At 40.0% G+C, this 18,735-nt stretch overlaps 1 protein-coding gene across 1 annotated transcript in view; it reads right to left on the reverse strand.

Annotated features, from left to right (window-relative positions):
• Nucleotides 1-7,690: 7,690 nt before the first annotated feature.
• The window catches only part of LOC126092152 (ATP-binding cassette sub-family G member 4), a 334,730-nt gene continuing 323,685 nt past the window's right edge, over nt 7,691-18,735 (reverse strand). The window contains exons 10-11 of the mRNA XM_049907622.1: nt 16,486-16,641; nt 7,691-9,008 (exon numbers count right to left, since the gene is read on the reverse strand). Coding sequence (XP_049763579.1) covers nt 8,664-9,008; nt 16,486-16,641 — 501 coding nt within the window. The 3' untranslated portion in view covers nt 7,691-8,663. The remainder of the gene's footprint in view (nt 9,009-16,485; nt 16,642-18,735) is intronic.

Below are 18,735 nucleotides of genomic sequence, written 5' to 3' on the forward strand. Positions count from 1 at the left end.
GTTTTAAGGGAGAGGGTAAGGGGTCATTCCAATCCCGGGGGCGGAAGGACTTACCTTAGGGGGAAAAAAGGACGGGTATACACTCGCACACACACACACACATATCCATCCACACGTATACAGACACAAGCAGAGATATACAGAGGCAAAACCCTCTGTATATGTCTGCTTGTGCCTGTATATGTGTGGATGGATATGTGTGTGTGTGCGAGTGTATACCCTCCTTACCCTCTCCCTTAAAACCCACATCCTTTCGTCTTTCCCTCTCCTTCCCTCTTTCCTGACGAAGCAATCGTTTGTTGCGAAAGCTTGAATTCTGTGTGTATGTTTGTGTTTGTTTGTGTGTCTATCGACCTGCCAGCGCTTTTGTTTGGTAAGTCTCATCAAAAGATGATGTGACTTACCAAACGAAAGTGCTGGCATGTTGATAGACACACAAACAAACAGAAACATACACACAAAATTCAAGCTTTCGCAACCAACGGTTGCCTCATCAGGAAAGAGGGAAGGAGAGGGAAAGACGAAAGGATGTGGGTTTTAAGGGAGAGGGTAAGGAGTCATTCCAATCCCGGGAGCGGAAAGACTTACCTTAGGGGGATAAAAGGACAGGTATACACTCGCACACACACACATATCCATCTGCACATACACAGACACAAGCAGACATTTGTATGGGCACAGAGTTTGGGCAGAGATGTCAGTTGAGGCAGAAGTACAGAGGCAAAGATGTTGTTGAATGACAGGTGAGGTATGAGTGGCGGCAACTTGAAATTAGCGGAGGTTGAGGCCTGGTGGGTAACGAGAGGAGAGGATATACTGAAGGGCAAGTTCCCATCTCTGGAGTTCTGATAGGTTGGTGTTAGTGGGAAGTATCCAGATAACCCGGACATTGTAACACTGTGGCAAGATATGCTGGCCGTGCTCCAAGGCATGTTTAGCCACAGGGTGATCCTCATTACCAACAAACACTGTCTGCCTGTGTCCATTCATGTGAATGGACAGTTTGTTGCTGGTCATTCCCACATAGAAAGCTTCGCTGTGTAGGCAGGTCAGTTGGTAAATCGCTTGGGTGCTTTCACACGTGGCTCTGCCTTTGATCATGTACACCTTCCGGGTTACAGGACTGGAGTAGGTGGTGGTGGGAGGGTGCATGGGACAGGTTTTACACCGGGGGCAGTTACAAGGGCAGGAGCCAGAGGGTAGGGAACGTGGTTTGGGGATTTCATAGGGATGAACTAAGAGGTTACGAAGGTTAGGTGGATGCCAGAAAGACACCCTTGGTGGAGTGGGGAGGATTTCATGAAGGATGGATCTCATTTCAGGGCAGGATTTGAGGAAGTCGTATCCCTGCTGGAGAGCCACATTCAAAGTCTGATCCAGTCCCGGAAAGTATCCTGTCACAAGTGGGGCACTTTTGTGGTTCTTCTGTGGGAGGTTCTGGGTTTGAGAGGATGAGGAAGTGGCTCTGGTTATTTGCTTTTGTACCAGGTCGGGAGGGTAGTTGCGGGATGCGAAAGCTGTTGTCAGGTTGTTGGTGTAATGGTTCAGGGATTCCGGACTGGAGCAGATTCGTTTGCCACGATGACCTAGGCTGTAGGGAAGGGACCGTTTGATGCGGAATGGGTGACAGCTGTCATAATTGAGGTACTGTTGCTTGTTGGTGGGTTTGATGTGGACGGACGCGTGAAGCTGGCCATTGGACAGGTGGAGGTCAACATCAAGGAAAGTGGCACGGGATTTGGAGTAGGACCAGGTGAATCTGATGGAACCAAAGGAGTTGAGGTTGGAGAGGAAATTCTGGAGTTCTTCTTCACTGTGAGTCCAGATCATGAAGATGTCATCAATAAATCTGTACCAAACTTTGGGTTGGCAGGCCTGGGTAACCAAGAAGGCTTCCTCTAAGCGACCCATGAATAGGTTAGCGTACAAAGGGGCCATCCTGGTACCCATGGCTGTTCCCTTTAATTGTTGGTATGTCTGGTCTTCAAAAGTGAAGAAGTTGTGGGTCAGGATGAAGCTGGCTAAGGTAATGAGGAAAGAGGTTTTAGGTAGGGTGGCAGGTGATCGGCGTGAAAGGAAGTGCTCCATCGCAGCGAGGCCCTGGACGTGTGGAATATTTGTGTATAACGAAGTGGCATCAATGGTTACAAGGTTTCCCTCTCCTTCCCTCTTTCCTGACGAGGCAACTGTTGGTTGCGAAAGCTTGAATATATATGGAAAAAAATAAAAATTGCATTTCAGCTTTACAAACCATTCTGTGCACCTCCTCTAACCCATGGCAGCTGATAGAATTTAATTTTCCCACTTTATCCAGACACTCTGCTCTGAAAAGTACTGGATGACAAGAACAGTTCTCCTCCGGATTGTGATGTGACTAGGTTTTTGCCACCATGGGGAAGCAAACTTCATCTCAATCATTGCCCCCTCATCCCCCTTCACCGTGCTTCTCTCTCTCTCTCTCTCTCTCTCTCTCTCTCTCTCTCTCTCTCTCTGTCTCTCTCACACTCTCAGTGGGATTGTCTGGTTGGAAATTATTTTTACTTCTAGTACTGTGGCTGTGCATTGCATTGTTCATCCACAATTTGTGTTGCAGCCTTTTCAAGCAAATTGGAATATTAATCATTACTTCACAATATCGCTTTTCAATCATGCATTTTTGCTTCACAATCCTTCTCAGTATGAAATGAATGAAACATACCATCATCATACACAACAAGGAAATGTGACACATACAGTGAACTGAAAAATTTGTCTCTGATGCAAAAAACGGGTTTCTATTCTCTAAAACAATTCTGTAGCAGAGGTAGCTAAGATTATTTACCATGTATTATTGTGTATTCCTGATTTAATACATCTTGCTCCATCCCAGCGAGGCCCTGGACGTGTGGAATATTTGTGTATAAGGAAGTGGCATCAATGGTTACAAGGTTTCCCTCTCCTTCCCTCTTTCCTGATGAGTGTGATCTGTAAGTCAAGAATATGGTCGCTTTTACTCTGTGATAAATTGTTTGGATAAGATCTGAAAATTGTATCTGTCTGTGAGTTAGTTAGAACTTACTGATTGTGTTACTTTATTATTATTTTTTTAAAATTTATGTTCTTAATCTTTGTTTATTGTCCTGATGGGAACAAATGCAATAATCAGTTAAATGCTTTAACTTATTTCATATCCATGTGTTACCATGCAAAAGTGGATCTACGGAATATGTATGGCAATAAATAATAAACAATAAATTCATATTATTTACCACAAATAACATTAAGGAGTAAATATATTGGCATGTAAGACTGAGAATCTCTAGATCTTGAAGAAGCTTCCAGATGTTCACTTATCAACTTTACATAACAGTTTTTTCATCAACTTTACAAAATAGTTCTTACTGCACCCTTGTGTATAAGAGGGTGAGTCACGTAAGACATTACACCCCTTTTATTTTGTGAACAGCTACATGTATCAAAATACAGTTTTTGGCAAATGTTAGAGCACCAAGAGGCAAATATTTTTGTTTGGTTAATGTTTTTAGTGCTGGTATCAATGGAGGTATTGAAACAAGTACATTTTTTCAAATGGAACCATACACTTTTTATAACTGCATTCAGTAGCTCTTGAGAAGACAATTACAGTGTTATAGCATTTGTTAATATTGACACTGAACCTGTCATAAAAAAATTTGAGAAATATCCTAGAATGCGAGAGCTAGAAGTGGCAATTGCAGTGCAGGTGTCTCACACCAGGCAGCATAGTTGTATACCATAAGGTAGGCCTGCATTATGAGAACAAAGCTGTATTTCCCCTTGAACCAACTTATGACCTAGATGCTGGTTCTCCTACAAATGTTTTCTATGGAAATACGACATAGGCTAAAGTCTAGCTTATCACAAAGGCCATAGGAAAACTATTTACATTTGTGCATCCTCCTAGATTTACATGAGCTGAAACAGAGAAATCAACTGTTCATTTCTAAAATGTAAAGAAGAATACAAAAAGCAACTACTGCATTAAATATCTAGATGTTAGAAGGAAGATTTGACCTATCTTTTCCTGTATGTGGCTGTGTGTTTCTTAGAGATAAAATACATGCTGTCAGACAACTGTCTCTACCTTCTAAATTATACGATATGGGATATATTTGTTGAACTAAACATTTTATTAAAAGTTCTTTGATGACTACATGTTCACCACAAAATAAATATTCTTCTTAACGAAATATTGTTTCATGGTGAATGTAAGTGTGTATTGACAGTGTTATCAGCTATGTGCAATACATGCTATCAACTTATTTGACATTGCAATGCAGTTTCGTACTCATGTAAATGAAGTAAACAATTTACTAATAATGATTTGGTAACTATCCAACACATAACATAAATTTTGGCTTCCAAAAAAATAACATCATCCTTTATTTAAGTAGATGTACAAACTGTTGACCATGGACTGCAGTCACTGTTCAAAATAATGATGAACAGATATAATTACAGTAGATGATATGGTAGAGCATGCACTGGGCAATTTGACAACACATATCATATGGCATAGTTGAGGCTTCATCATAGACTGCATCTTTGAGCACTCTCCAAAGAAAAAATCAAGAGGAGTCAAATCAGCAGACATAACTGGCAACATTACAACAGAATTTTGTCTTGTCCAACATCCAGGAAAGTTCTTGTTCTACATTTGTGTTGAACATGCAACAAGTGATCTGAACAGTCATCATGTTACTACCACATACACTGTTGAATATCCAGTGGTACTTTTTCTAGAACTGGCAGAATGTTCATCAGAAAACGTGCATATGAATGTCGATTTAGAATGCCTGAGATGAAGTAAGGTCCCACAACAAAATTTCTAATGATGCCAAACCACATGTTTATGCTTCACAGCCATTGGTGTTGCACCTGATGAAGCCAGTGAGGATTTTTGGCTGCCCAGTAGTGCATATTATGCAAATTTACATTAGAGGGGTTAGTAAATGTTGCTTCATCAGTAAAGAGTGCACACTGGAAAATCATAGGGTCATCCCTCAGCTGCTGAAGGGCAAACTGACAAAATTCTGTATGATGTTCGAAATCACAGTTGTCGAGTGCCTGATGTAGTGATTTATTTATTTATTTATATGATAGCGATACAAATTCTGTCAATGCAGAATGTGAATGACACTTGTCTGCCTAATTCCACATCACTTGGTACCATATAAAAGTAGTGCAACCAACTTCTCCTCATTGGTGTACATGTCTGCATGCAACAAATGTTGAAGCAGAAATGAGCAACCTGCAGTGCAGACAAGTGAAGAGGCAAATGTGTTGGCATTCAGACACAGCATAGCACAAGAGCTCTGCTTGACAGTGTTTGAATGGCTAATGCCGAATCTTTGAGGTTTTTTGTAACAGGTTTCAATGTAAACATTAACAAACATCTTATCACTGTAATGGTCTTCTCAAGAGCAACTGAATGCAGCTATAAAAAAGTATATGGTTCCATTGAAAAAAACATACTTGCTTCAGTATGTCCATTGATACCAGCACTATTAACATTGTATTAAAAATAAATAAATAAATAAATAAAAAATGTGCAGCTTGACACTCTAACATTTGCCAAAAACTGCATTTCAATAAGTGTAACTCTTCATGAAATAAAAGGAGTGTTATGTCTTAGATGACTCACTCTATAATAAGTACTGTTTTGGCCTTACCTCCATTACTTCAGAAGATTGTGACATGCGACAATATTGAATGAGACTACACTAGCAATCCCATCTGCAGATCAATGCAGTGAGAGAGATATCTAAATGCAGAACTGGTATAAATGAGCTGTTTGGTTAACTTACCCACTAGCTGGTGCCATCTCAATTTGTGACAGCTCTGGATGCCCAGGAACTTCACATGTACAGCCTCTAAAATTGTGTGCCCATTGATCTCTACTTGTGATACCTATAGGTAATTTTTATTTGTTTTCAATTTCATAAATTAGTCTTTGTAAGATTGAGGATTAACAGGTCAGCTGTGAACCAGATGTAAGACTGTTCGACTATTCTATTGACTGTGTCTGGTATGGACACAGTATATACTTGTGTCATTAGGAAACATCACATTTTAGGAAAGTCCTCCAATGTCCTAATGGACATTGGGCGACCAAGGCAGCACTGGATGGACAACCTGGTGAAGGACCTAGCAGCCCTGGGAATTGAAGACACTTGGAGGAACCGGGCACAAAACAGGAAGGAATAGAGGCAGTTTGTGGAAGCAGCGCGTGGTCTGCAGGACCTGCGATCGCCGAATGTCTATCTATCTATCCTCCAATGTCCTAGGTATATCATTCATATGGACCAAGAACAAGAACAGGCCAAGCATCAAACCTTGCAACATATTTAATGTTTCCTCACTCTCAATTTAATTTTACTGCAATAATACCATTTATCAATGTAACCCTCTGTTTTGTTGAAAAGGCACTTGGTACTCAAGTACTGAATTATTAAGAAGCCTCTTTTTTTAAACTCATCTTTCATTCCCTCCAAAAAAGGAGAGAGAAGGCCATTGTAGAACTTAGTTGTTTTGAGTCTACTCTAGCTAGCACTGTGGCAAGGGGATCCCAATTAAGGGTAATAACTTATCTCGCAGCAAGATATTTTTGAACTTGAGGCACTTATGTAGTCACAATGAAGGGTTTCAACTTTGAAGTCCCTGAATAGACAGAGATCTGAAGTTGGAAGATCCAAAGTTAACTTGGCAAGATGGGGATACACTGATCCAAATGATATTTAGTGTGACTGTGGAGGAGAGCAGACAGTTCAGCACATGCTTTGGTGTTGATTGTGCCCAGTTTCCTGTACAGAAGATGATCTCCATCAAACAACAGAAAATTCACTGGAAGTGGCCAAGTTTTTGTCAATAGTAATTTAATCATAACTGTGTAAAATGCATATACTTGTACCTGTATGTTTCTGACACGAGGAGAAAAAGTGAGAGATTTGCAACCCACAGTACTAGCAAGTCTATACATACCTGTCCTAAACTGTCTGGTGGAAAAGGAATTTTACAATGTTGAAGAGTATCTATTAAATTAAATTCGTGTATCTTGTTCTTTGTAATTAGTGGTGGCACAGAGTGTAATCAGATTGGTTGCTCTTTAGGAAGTAAGTGATACTGAATGTCTTCTGGTTTTCTTGAAGTACCTAAGAATACTACAAACAATTATATGGCATAATTAGTGTGCCCTTAATTGTCTTAATGTAAGACACAAATGAAGTGCAGCCAGAATGAACTGTTGCTGAGAACATAGATACAAACCTAGAAACAACCCAAGTATTGGTACAAGCAGTTGCTGACAATAAGTAAGAACACAGTATGAGAATGAATGTCTGCTGCACCGTTCTTATAATGATGAGGCTCCAGAGGACAGTGCAGTGGATGCTGTGCTGTGTGTACAAGTCATGTGGCCTACCACAGGCAGCTTCTGGCGGCCAGCCTGTGGAGATGCTGTTGGTGGAACATCCTAAGTGTAGCACGCTCGCAGTTCAGTGCCGCAGTGCGTATCCAACTATTATGTACAGAGTCATAGCATTAATCATATGCGATAAACTGCTTTGCAAAGTGAACAGAAAGATTGTGATCATGTTGAAGGCGGCGTCACACTATGACTTATTTTCTTTTCTTAACCTCTTAGTAGGTAACAGAAGTAAAACAATTTCTTTTTATACGTTTTTAATCACAAGTTGTACAAAGGAAATTTCAGTTGATTTATATAATACATGATTATTTCTTTACTATGAATGTAATACTGTCTAGAAATTTGGAAGCAGTCTTGTTTATAGCAAAATATGATGGAAATGCCACAGATTTGACCAGCAGGTGAGTTACAAATCGATGGATGTATTTAGAATTGTTGAGTGCTACACAGTGTGGTCATCAGCACCATGTTCTTATAAAAATCACAACAATAAAAGGTCATGAGGACAGATATTTAATTTATCCTGCTTTTTGTTACACAAATCAGGTACATTCTGAAAACAAAGTTTAGGAAGAAGACTTATTTTATCACATGAATTAAAGTACTAGTAAAAAATACTGAGGAAAAGCCATATACAATTACTGTACACTGATTAGACAGATGTTAACTGGAAAAATATCTTCAATAGAAAATTGTCATATCTTTCCATCAGTCTCTTCCCAAGTTAAGAGGAAGTACAGCTATAAAAGTTAGTTCCAAACATTCTATATTACGTTAGAGCTAACACAGCAAAATTCTTGTAAGTATAAAAAGAATTAAAAATGAATAGTTTATGAGGATTCATTTCTTGTGTTTACAATTTTGCCTAATATAGTGAGCATGTTAGCTTATTCCAAAATAATATATTATACTCAGGTCATCATTTAAAAAAGCACATTAAATCTAATGTCACACAACATGTTTTGCAAAAATAAATATTAGAGACAATGCCCGTCTGTTCCAGATCTTAATTTTTTCTACTACAAGTAGCCTTGCAGCAAATATGTACATAACTGTTCTTACAAACAACCTAGAACACCAATAGCAGTACAAATTGTCCACTTTATATGATATAAAGCGTCTGATGCTTCTGGCATTCCCCATTCACCCAAAAATTATTCATGGTTGCCTCTTGCATTCATTCTCTTCGCAAAGAAGAAACAAAGTACAGTAGTATTCTTCATCTAGATTTATGTAGCCTAATTTTCAAGGTCACAAACAGTGTCACTTGTAGTATCACAAGCCATGTAACAAGGCCACATATATCCATCCAGTAATCACTATGGGCCATCCCCATGTTTTCAAGAAACTTGGATGGATCCTTGTAATAGCAGTATATTTCTGAACACACAAGATTCTTCCGTCCAAATCCATAAATGCACAACACAATTGCCTCAAATCCATACCTGAAGAGACTTAAATAAGTCAGAGGCACAAAATATGATGGTATATCGTCCAGCCTCATAAAGAAACCAGAGAAAAGGAACATTGGAATTGTTACTGCAGCCAGTATAAATGTTCCAAGCTGTAGGGAAGAAAAATATCTATTAAGTATAACAGAAGCACCTTATATTAAATCTACTGGCTCAAAAAATTATTTGCTTTCATATAGAGTTAACATATTGTAGACACTACTACTGACCTCCCAAGCACAACAACAACAACAACAACAACAACAATAATAATATAAATGCAGCTCAGATGAAACTTAGATGTTCAATAAAAAGCAGAAAAGTGAGCAAGAATTTTGGGAGCTGACAATAGTAATATTAATGGCCTGAAAATAGTCAAGTCATTGAAAAATCAAACAATGGAAACTTCAGGTAGGAATATCAACAATGTAGGAAAAGATAGATTGCTACTTACTATAAAGAAGACAGGTCAAGTTGTAGACAGGCACAATTAAAAGACCCTCACATGTAGCTTTCGGCCACAGCCTCCATGAGTAAAACACACACACACACACACACACACACACACACACACACACACACACACACACACAGACTTGCCTAAGACTTGCCTAAGATTGCTACATCTTTGCCCCAACTATGTTAACTTCTTTGGCTTGGCAGGCAAGTGATTTCTTTTCCAGTATTTCCAGAAGTTTCTCAGATGCATTTTTCATGTGAATGTAATTTTTTGGCAGTGTTGTTGTAGTTAGGTATAAGTACAACATGACTGGTAAGCTGAACACATCTTTATTCCATGGAAGCAGTAACAAATTGAAACAATATTTAAGGAACATTCACCAGGAACAAAGAACTGTGGCAATACATGCAGAGAACCAAGGCCAAACATAGCTCGGCTAGCTTTAAAGAGGCATGCATGGCCTTTTGAAAGTACATGCACACATCATTACAAGTGTCATATGGTGTGAGCTAGTGAGCAATCTTGGTTGGTGAATCTGTGTCAGGATATTAAACTGAGTGAACATGTGACCATGGACACAGTGTTTACAGGTTTTGCCATATTAAGATAACTTGATTTGAATTTTAAATGATTGTGTCTTACTCTGTGTTATTAGAATATGCAAGTGAGATTTTCTTACCCGCATGTGAGGAGTGAAAGTTGTAAATGTGGAATATGAATTCATGAACACTATTTAGCTGATTTCCTTTGTGACCACTAATTATAATAAGCAAAGTTAAAAAAAAAACTGCTTTTACCATATTCAAATTCTGATTTCATCTCTTTAATTACTGAAAAGAGTAGAAATGCAGAGCCAGTATTTGTGAGTTTATACAGTGCATGGTAAAATGGAGGAGCAGACTAGGACGACAAGACAGAACAAAAAAAAAAAAAAAAAAAAAAAAGATGTATCTGTGGAGGGAGAGTGTGTGAGTGCAGGATGAACAAAGTTAGGCTCTGAGACATGGTGGATACAGCTGTGCAGCAGGGGCTTAGCAGAAATAGTGGCGAGGAGTTTTACGGGATGGAAGGAAGTGTTGCAAGGACAAATACTATCTATGTACTCAAAGAAGTTGGTTTTGGGGAAATGGATCCAGATGGCACATGTTGTGAAGCAGCCATTGAAATCCACCATACAGTGCTTGGCAGTGGGTTACACTACTGGGTCGTCAACTCTGCTCTTGGCTGCAGTTTGCCAGTGACCATTAATTTGGGTGGACAGATGGTTGGTGGTCATATCAACATAAAATGATGTACAGAAATTGCAGTAGAGCTGGTATATGATACAACTGCTTTCGGGGTGGCAGATGTCATCTTATACAATAGTATATGACTGTGATGGAATTGGAATAGGATGTGCAGGATGGATGTATCAGACAGGTATTGCACCTTTGTCTTTCGTAGGAGTACAGCTATATGGCAAGAGATTAGGAGTGGTTGTGGGGTACGGATATTGCGTAGATTGAGTGAGTGCTGGAATACCACTTTGGGAGGGATGGGAAGATTTGCGATATGATGTTCATTGTTTCCAGGGACGCTGGTAAATAGTTAAAGGCATGGAGGAGGATATAGTTCACCTGTTCCAGTGCAGGATGACGTTATGTGGTAAAAGTATTTTGCAGCTGGTTTGGGGATAGTCAGGGGTTTATGGGTACACATGGATATCATCATCATCATCATCATCATCATCATCAGCCAGTTCTATCACTTAATGATGTGGCCTCTTTGAGCCAACGTGTAACAAAGCATCCCACTAAGATCTTCCATTTCTTCCGATCCTGAGCTTCTTGTTGCCAACTGAATCCCACTATCTTCCTTATATCTCTATCCCTTGTGTCTGGAGGTATTCTCTAGGTCTTTTCTGGTAAATTGGGCTCCAGTCTAGGACATGTTTAGATCATCTATCATCTTTTGTTCAAGCAACATGACCAGCCCACTGCCATTTCAATGTATTCACTCTTTCCATTACGTTGGTGACCTTCATTGTTCATCTTATTTCAACTGCTCTCTTCCTGTCTTTTTTCATGTAACCCAACATTGATCTTTCCATTCTTCTTTACGGTACTGTTAGCTTCCTAACAATGAACTCATTTAATGTGCATCTTTAGCAGCCATACGTTACTACTGGCAATATACTTTGGTCAAAAATAGATTTCTTCAGCTCAACTGACATTTTAGATTGAAGAGTGCCTCCAATAAGCATGCCAGCCCAATTTAATTTGTCATAATATTTCTGGTTTTAAATCTCCTTCCATGCTTATCAGTGGACCCAGATAGATATATTCTGTGACTATTCGGACTTGTGTACTTCCAACTGATATACTTCCCTCTGTGTCCATTCATTGATAATTATCTTGGTTTTATCAATACTAGTTTTTAGTCCAACTTCAGAGCACACTAATGCAAGTTTGTTAACTAATACTTGAAGTTCTTCTATGTCATTTGCAAATAGGACAATATCATCTGCAAACCTCAAGTTGTTCAGTCTTTTTCAAAGATCTTGAATTCCCTTTTCTACCCAATTCAATTTAGACATGGCTTTTTCTAAGACTGCTGAAAATAGTTTGGGAGATACAGAATCACCTTGCTTTACACCCTTTTCAATGGGAAATTCATCAACATTTATGGCAATGCTCACAATGGCTGTGGAGGTTTTGTTCATGTTATGTAGGATTTTGATATAGTCCTGTTCTACTCCTTGTTCTTTTAGAGCCGCACAAAATAGCTGGGTGATTGATCGAATCAAAGGCCATTTCAAAGTCTATAAAAGCAATGCAAAGGGGTAGATGGTACTCATTTCTTCTACTAATTATTTCCCGGGGAATGAAGATATGGTCAACTGTGCTAAATCCTGATCAGAAACCAGCTTGCTCAGTGGGTTGAGCCTGGTCGAGTGTAGTGCTCCATCTGGTAGTCAAGATCCTAGTGAAAACTTTGTACACTATGGAGAGTAAGCTGATATTAGAATTAGTTTGGCTTTGTTCCAGTCTCTTGGTAACGTTTCACAGTGCAAACAACCTGAAAATATCTTAGCTAAATGCTTTGTGGATTCCTCATCCACCAGCTTTAGAACATCAACTGGGAGGTCATCACTACCTGGAGCAGTCCCTTTTTTCATACTGTCAATTGCATGTTGGACTTCTGATGGGAGTATTTCTGGAATTTGGAAGACAGGAGCATCCAATTCATTTAGGATCAAGGTATCAACACTGATTTTACTGTATAGGTTAGCATAGAAATTTCCAGTATATTCAAGTATTTTTTTCTTGTCTGTAATTCGGCCTTGGCCTGTGTCTAATACTATTAGCTGATTCCTTCCAATCATAAGCATTTGATTGGCTTTCTTCAAACTAGATTTATTCTCAAGACTGGATTGGTGTCTTCTTCATACCTCTTGATGTCATCTTTCATGCTCTTTCTCAGAGCTTAGCATAGCTCTACGTATTCTATCTTGTCTTTGTCTGTATCAACTTTCATTCTTCTTCTCTTGTCCATCAAACCTGTTGTTTTATTTGTCAGTTTCTTGGATTGGTTTTGAGATTTAATAAGCCACCCACTTCTTCAGCTGTTGTAATTAGTACCTTTGATACTACTTCTGCTTCACATTCTTTTAATTTTCTCTGAATTCTTTCTTGAAATTCCTCTTTCCATTCTTCAAGATTTTTGACATTTAAAATTTTATTTTTTTCATTCAGTTAGTTTTACTATTTCATATTTTATATTAAATTCAAATCTTGCTCTTACTAATTGATGATCACTTTAATGTTTTGAGGCCTATTTGTGAGAATGATGTCTACCTCATTTTTCACTTCAAAGTAAGGACTCCTCTAAGTACATTTGCGAATTGGGTGCTTCTTGAAAAACGTATTCATAATAGGTGTTTTCATGCATTCTGCAAATTGTATCAATCCCTCACCTCTATTATTTCTTTAGTCTATTTCATATTTACCAATAACTGAATCACCTTCTTTGTTTGTTCCAACTTTGGCATTAAAGTCTCCAATTATGAATTTATAAAAACAATCTCTGCCTTTCTTATAGGTTTCCTTCAGACTTCCACAGAAAGATTCTCTCTCTTCATCTGAGTGAGTAGATGTAGGTGCATATCCTTGAACTATTTGGATATTATACCTGTCCATTATTTTAGGACCAAGCATGCAGTTCTGCTCGAAATTCCTTCTAACACTGTTATCTTGTTGACAATGGTTTTGTTTACTAAAAATCCAACTCCATTTAATTTTCCATTTGGTTCTCCACAGAGATTTCCTGAAATCAAGCAAAGGCAGTTTTTGACTTCATGGCGCACTTCACTTAAACCAATGATGTCCCAGTTAATTTTCTCTAGTTCCTCTTCTATTTCTGTTAATCTGTCATCTCCCACTAGTGTATGACAATTGTACATAGATATTTGAAGGCATTGCTTCTCTCATTTTGTAGACTTAGGATTTTGTGACACTAAAGCAGCTTCCACATGGAGATCCGAATGTGGGGATATTTTAACTCTGGAACATTTTACCTTGCTGTCACACATCATGACTCAAAGATGAGAAGCATAATCGCCATGCTTGCTTCAGAAGGGATTGGTGATGTAACTTTCTAGACCGCCACTAACATGGGGTACAGATGCCTTTGGCAGGCCACTCCTCTAGAGTACAGATGCTACCTATACATGAGAAGTATAGGTTGGAAAATGAAAGACCCCTAGCCCTCGAAACCTAATAGTGTCAGAGTCGGAAAAGAACAAAAGTTGGCCGAGGATGACCAGATAGGAAAGAACAAAGTGAGGAGCCTGGCATAAGTAAGTTGAAGCAATGTCAGGACTCAGCTCGGGGCCCCATGGTCACCAGCCATGTACTCACTAAGTGTGAGTCCCCTGGGGGAGCACACGGATATAGGTTGAGATATGTGTCTGTAGACTTACTCTGGGGACAGTGCCTGTCTGTGAAGGCCTTAGTAAGACCTACAGCAATCAAGCAAGGGAGCTCTCACCACTGCATACTAGACTTCATGGAAACAATTTTTTTCTTTGTTTTGGGATGATACCTATTAAAATGTAAGCACTATTAATGGTTAATGGGTTTAATATGGGCAGAGGTATGGGTGGAGCCACCAGAGAGATGGAAGTCAACATCCAGGGATATGCAGGTTGCGTTGAGGAGGACCAGGTGCACTGAATGGGAGTGAATATGTTGAGGCTGAGGAGGAATGAGGATAGGTTGTCTTGGCTCTGGGTCCAGGACAGTATTATTAATGAACCTGAACCAGACATGGGGCTTGAAATTTTGGATGGCTATGATGGTTTTCTCTCCATACCCCACAAACAAGTTGGTACACAAGGATGCCATGTAGATGCCCAGCTGCAGATTTGTTGGTATATCTTCCTCTCAAAGCTGTGATGATGTATTGATTAATGTATCAGGACTGAAGTATCCCAAGACCACCCAATTTACTCAATATCCTAATCCACCATTATCCCACACCCACTCTCAACCCCTTGCCATATGGGACACACCCCTGTGGAGGTCCAGGTGCAAGACCTGTCTGATACACTCACCCAGCAGATTCTGTTCCTGTCCCGTTACTGGCTTAGCCTATTCTATCACAGGAAGTAATAACAGTCATGTCAAATATCAGATCTTCTGTAATTTCTACATAGAATTTTATATGGGCATGACCACCAAGCAGTTCTCCACTTGAATGAATGACAACTCCCAAACTCTGGAAAAGAGCAGAGTTGACTGCTCAGTAGCAGAACATGCTGTTGAGTGCAACATACTCACAACCCATGCCATCTGGATCCTTCCCCCAACAACAAGTTCTTTGAATTACGTAGACAGAAGTTATTCTTGAAATACATCATTTGATCTTGTAATCCTCATGCCCTCAATCTCCAAAAGCCCCCCTGCCCCATGCCCACCTAACCCTGCCTCAGGACCCTAACTTCACTCATCCTGCACTCACACCCTCTTCCCCACAGTCTCATCTTTTTCTATTCTGTCTCCCCTTCCAATCCAACCCACCATGTTATCATGCACTGCATTACCTCACTGACACCAATTCTTTTGCATGTTTGCATCCCACACACTTGCTGCCTCCCACTCCAGACCCTTAGCCACCCTTCCCCAACATTCCTAGTCTCTGCCTCCTCTTTCCCCTCATCCACACCACCCAACACATCCTCTCCCCAGTTGCACTACAGACCTACAGGTCCAGCACTAAGAAATCAGCACTGTGTGCTCTATAGCTTGATAAAGGAAAGCTAGCAAAGTTTTCAGTCTTGTTTATGTGCCTATCAACAATTCAATGGCTCCAGTATTCAGTGAGTTTTTGCCTTTAGTCCAAATGCTATATATTACAAAATTTCATGCTAGCACACACCACAGGACAACACCAAAAAATTACACAGGTATGCAAAATCCATCCAAGGAATTTCTGAAAATGCTGCAAGGAAATCCATGTCTGCCAAGCCAAATGAAATCAAATCTAAAATTGGAAGGTATAGGTGTCTTAAATGAGAATGCTGGAAAGAACTGCTCTTAGGCTTATTACACAAATAAACCCTTTCTTTATTGACTGTAGTTTAGGTAAAGCATGACGAACCCAAATAAAGAGTACTGGACGGGATTTTAGTCCTGCACCCACTGAATACAAATCTAGTGTCTTAAGCATTGCACCATCACACTTGGTACTAGGATGTGGGCAAGTCTTAAAAAAAAAATACTAACATGTTATGATATCTGCAGAAAGTAACAGTTGAGACCCTTTAATCATAGGTAAGGAAGGTAGAGGGAGGGAGGTGGGGAGAGAGAGAAGAGATAGAGAGAGAGAGAGAGAGAGAGAGAGAGAGGGAGAGAGAGAGGGCGGGGGTGATAGGGATTTTTCTTTTTTTGGGGGAGGGGGGGAGGGAGGAATGGCACATGGAATGGTGTGGAAAACGAACATTGAAAACCTACCATTAAAGTCATTATGGTATGTTAATACTCAGTACCTCATACATCTCAAAATATGCAATAAAAACACTCTCACAGATTACAATTGTATTTCAATGCTGGACAAAAACTGAATTTCATTTTTCAGGTTGGCATCCTTACCTGTATATTGCAAATTGCACCTGCAACTAGTCCAAGAGTTTGAGCAATCATTGTCATCAACATGCAAACCAAAAGGAACATATAGAGTCTCTGGTGGTCATATGGTTGTCCCGTCATGAAGTATGCTATCACCACAAAACAAGCGGGACACAGTACCTGTTTGTACAATCAAAAAAATTAATCAGTATTTCATTGACACACCTTTCAAACATAGTAATGTAAATTAATAATCTCATAGCAGCTCGGGGAGGGGGGGGGGGGGGATTAACTTTATCTTGAATTTGAGAAACTTCCTGGTTTCTTGGTTTACTTCTAAGAGAAATTTGTTGAAGACCTATTGGAACCACACACCAAAATAGCCCTCTTCCCCTCATCTGAACCCAAGAAATGAAGCAATGTCTACATGAAAATTATTTTTGTGTTTTGTAATAATGCATGTAACTCACAATTTAAATGAAATGGATTTTCATATACTTTAAGGCTAAAGGGGAACACTCACAGAAAAGCAGAAGTGTTAGACTCATTGACAGGCAAACACAAAAAAGTCAAAGTTTTTGGAGCACATCATTTCTTGAACTAGGGTACAAATACACATGAAAAACACCCACACATGCCTCTGCCCCTACATTGTGGTGTGGGGGTTGTGTCAGGTGGGGGCAGGTAGAGGAAAAGAGAGGCAGGTGTTGAGGGTTTGAGGGTTGGCAGGTAGCATTTGGAGGGGGAACTGCTGGTTTGCTGGCTAGGAATGTGGGAGGGAGTGGTGGCAGTTGCATGGGCTACGTATGCGATGCATGGGTGCCAGAGTGGGTGGAGAACAGTGCATAATGAATGTGACATGGAGAGCTGAATTGGGAGGGGTTGATAGGATGGAGGAAGGGGGAGCTGTTAGGTAGTGGGTATAGAGACAGTTGGTTAATGGAGATTGAGGCCAGGTTGGTCCCAGGTGCTAAGGTTGTGTTGCAGGGATAATGCCCACCTGCACAGTTCAGAAAAGCTGGTAGAGGAGAAAAGAATCTGTCTCATCTGGGTCATGAAGCAGACATTGAAATGAAGCACGCTGTGTTCAGTTGCATCTTGTGTCAACATGTGGCCCATTTGTCACTGGCCACAGTTTGGTGGCAGCCACTCATTCTGGTGGACAGCTGGTTGGTTGTCACACTGACATAAAAGGCTGTGTAGTGAATGCAGCAGAGTTCACATATGACATGGCTGCTTTCAGAGGTGGTCTTGTCTCTGATGGGATAGGATGAGCCTGTGACGGAACTGGAGCAGGAGGTGCTGGGTGGGTGGAATGGACAGGTCTTGTGCCTGGGGAGGGGTTGGGAGTAGGAGTGGCATAAGAATGGAGTGGGGTTTTGTGCAGGTTGGGTGGGCAATAGAACACCACTTTAGGAAGGGTAAGAATGATCTTGGACAGGATGTCCTTCATTTCAGGGCATGATGACAAATAATCAGAACTGTGGCCAGGAAACTGGCTTGGGACTTACATTAAGGAAGAAGGAGGGAAAATCAGACTGGCATGTGGAAGGGAAGAGAAGGTGAGCAAGGAAGAGATTTCGTATCCTGTATGATGTGATGGACAGCAGTACCTACAGCAACATTAAGAAGAGAGCATTGAATCACAGAAAAAGGAGACACAAATGATCTGCTAATATAGCAGAAGACTGATGATGAATATCCTGATTTATAATACACCAAAAAATCTGAAGTAATTCATACTGCTAACAATGTAAGCAGTTTACCATTAGTTATAGTAATAGTCATGATGTCTGTTAATGTAAGGCTCTCCTTTATGACAGAATTTGTGGAACATGATGTGTGAATAAGTGAATATTCTCCACATAGTGGAGATGTTGAGACGAAGACTGGCACAACAAAAAGATTGCTAGACAAGTAAGCTTTTGGTCAGAAGGCCTTTTCTGAATTAGACAACACACACACACACACACACACACACACACACACACACACACACACACACATTCATGAAAATGAAACTCACACACAAACGACCACTGTCTCTGGATCCTCTTTCTGTTGTGCCTGTCTGTGACTCAACAACTTCAGTGTATGGTGAGTAACAATCTATCCTTATTTATAATACTTTCAGTATTCCAGCCTGGATTTTGATTTTTAGTGAATATTCTTCTTTATTAAAATGTTTGACAATGGTTCTGATTGGTTCATTTCCACAACAGCACAGTGCTTACTACTTGGCCTGGTTGTGACCATTTGGAGTACCGTGAGTGC

This window comes from Schistocerca cancellata, chromosome 7, assembly GCF_023864275.1.
Source record: "Schistocerca cancellata isolate TAMUIC-IGC-003103 chromosome 7, iqSchCanc2.1, whole genome shotgun sequence".
Taxonomy (NCBI): Eukaryota; Metazoa; Arthropoda; class Insecta; order Orthoptera; family Acrididae; genus Schistocerca; species Schistocerca cancellata.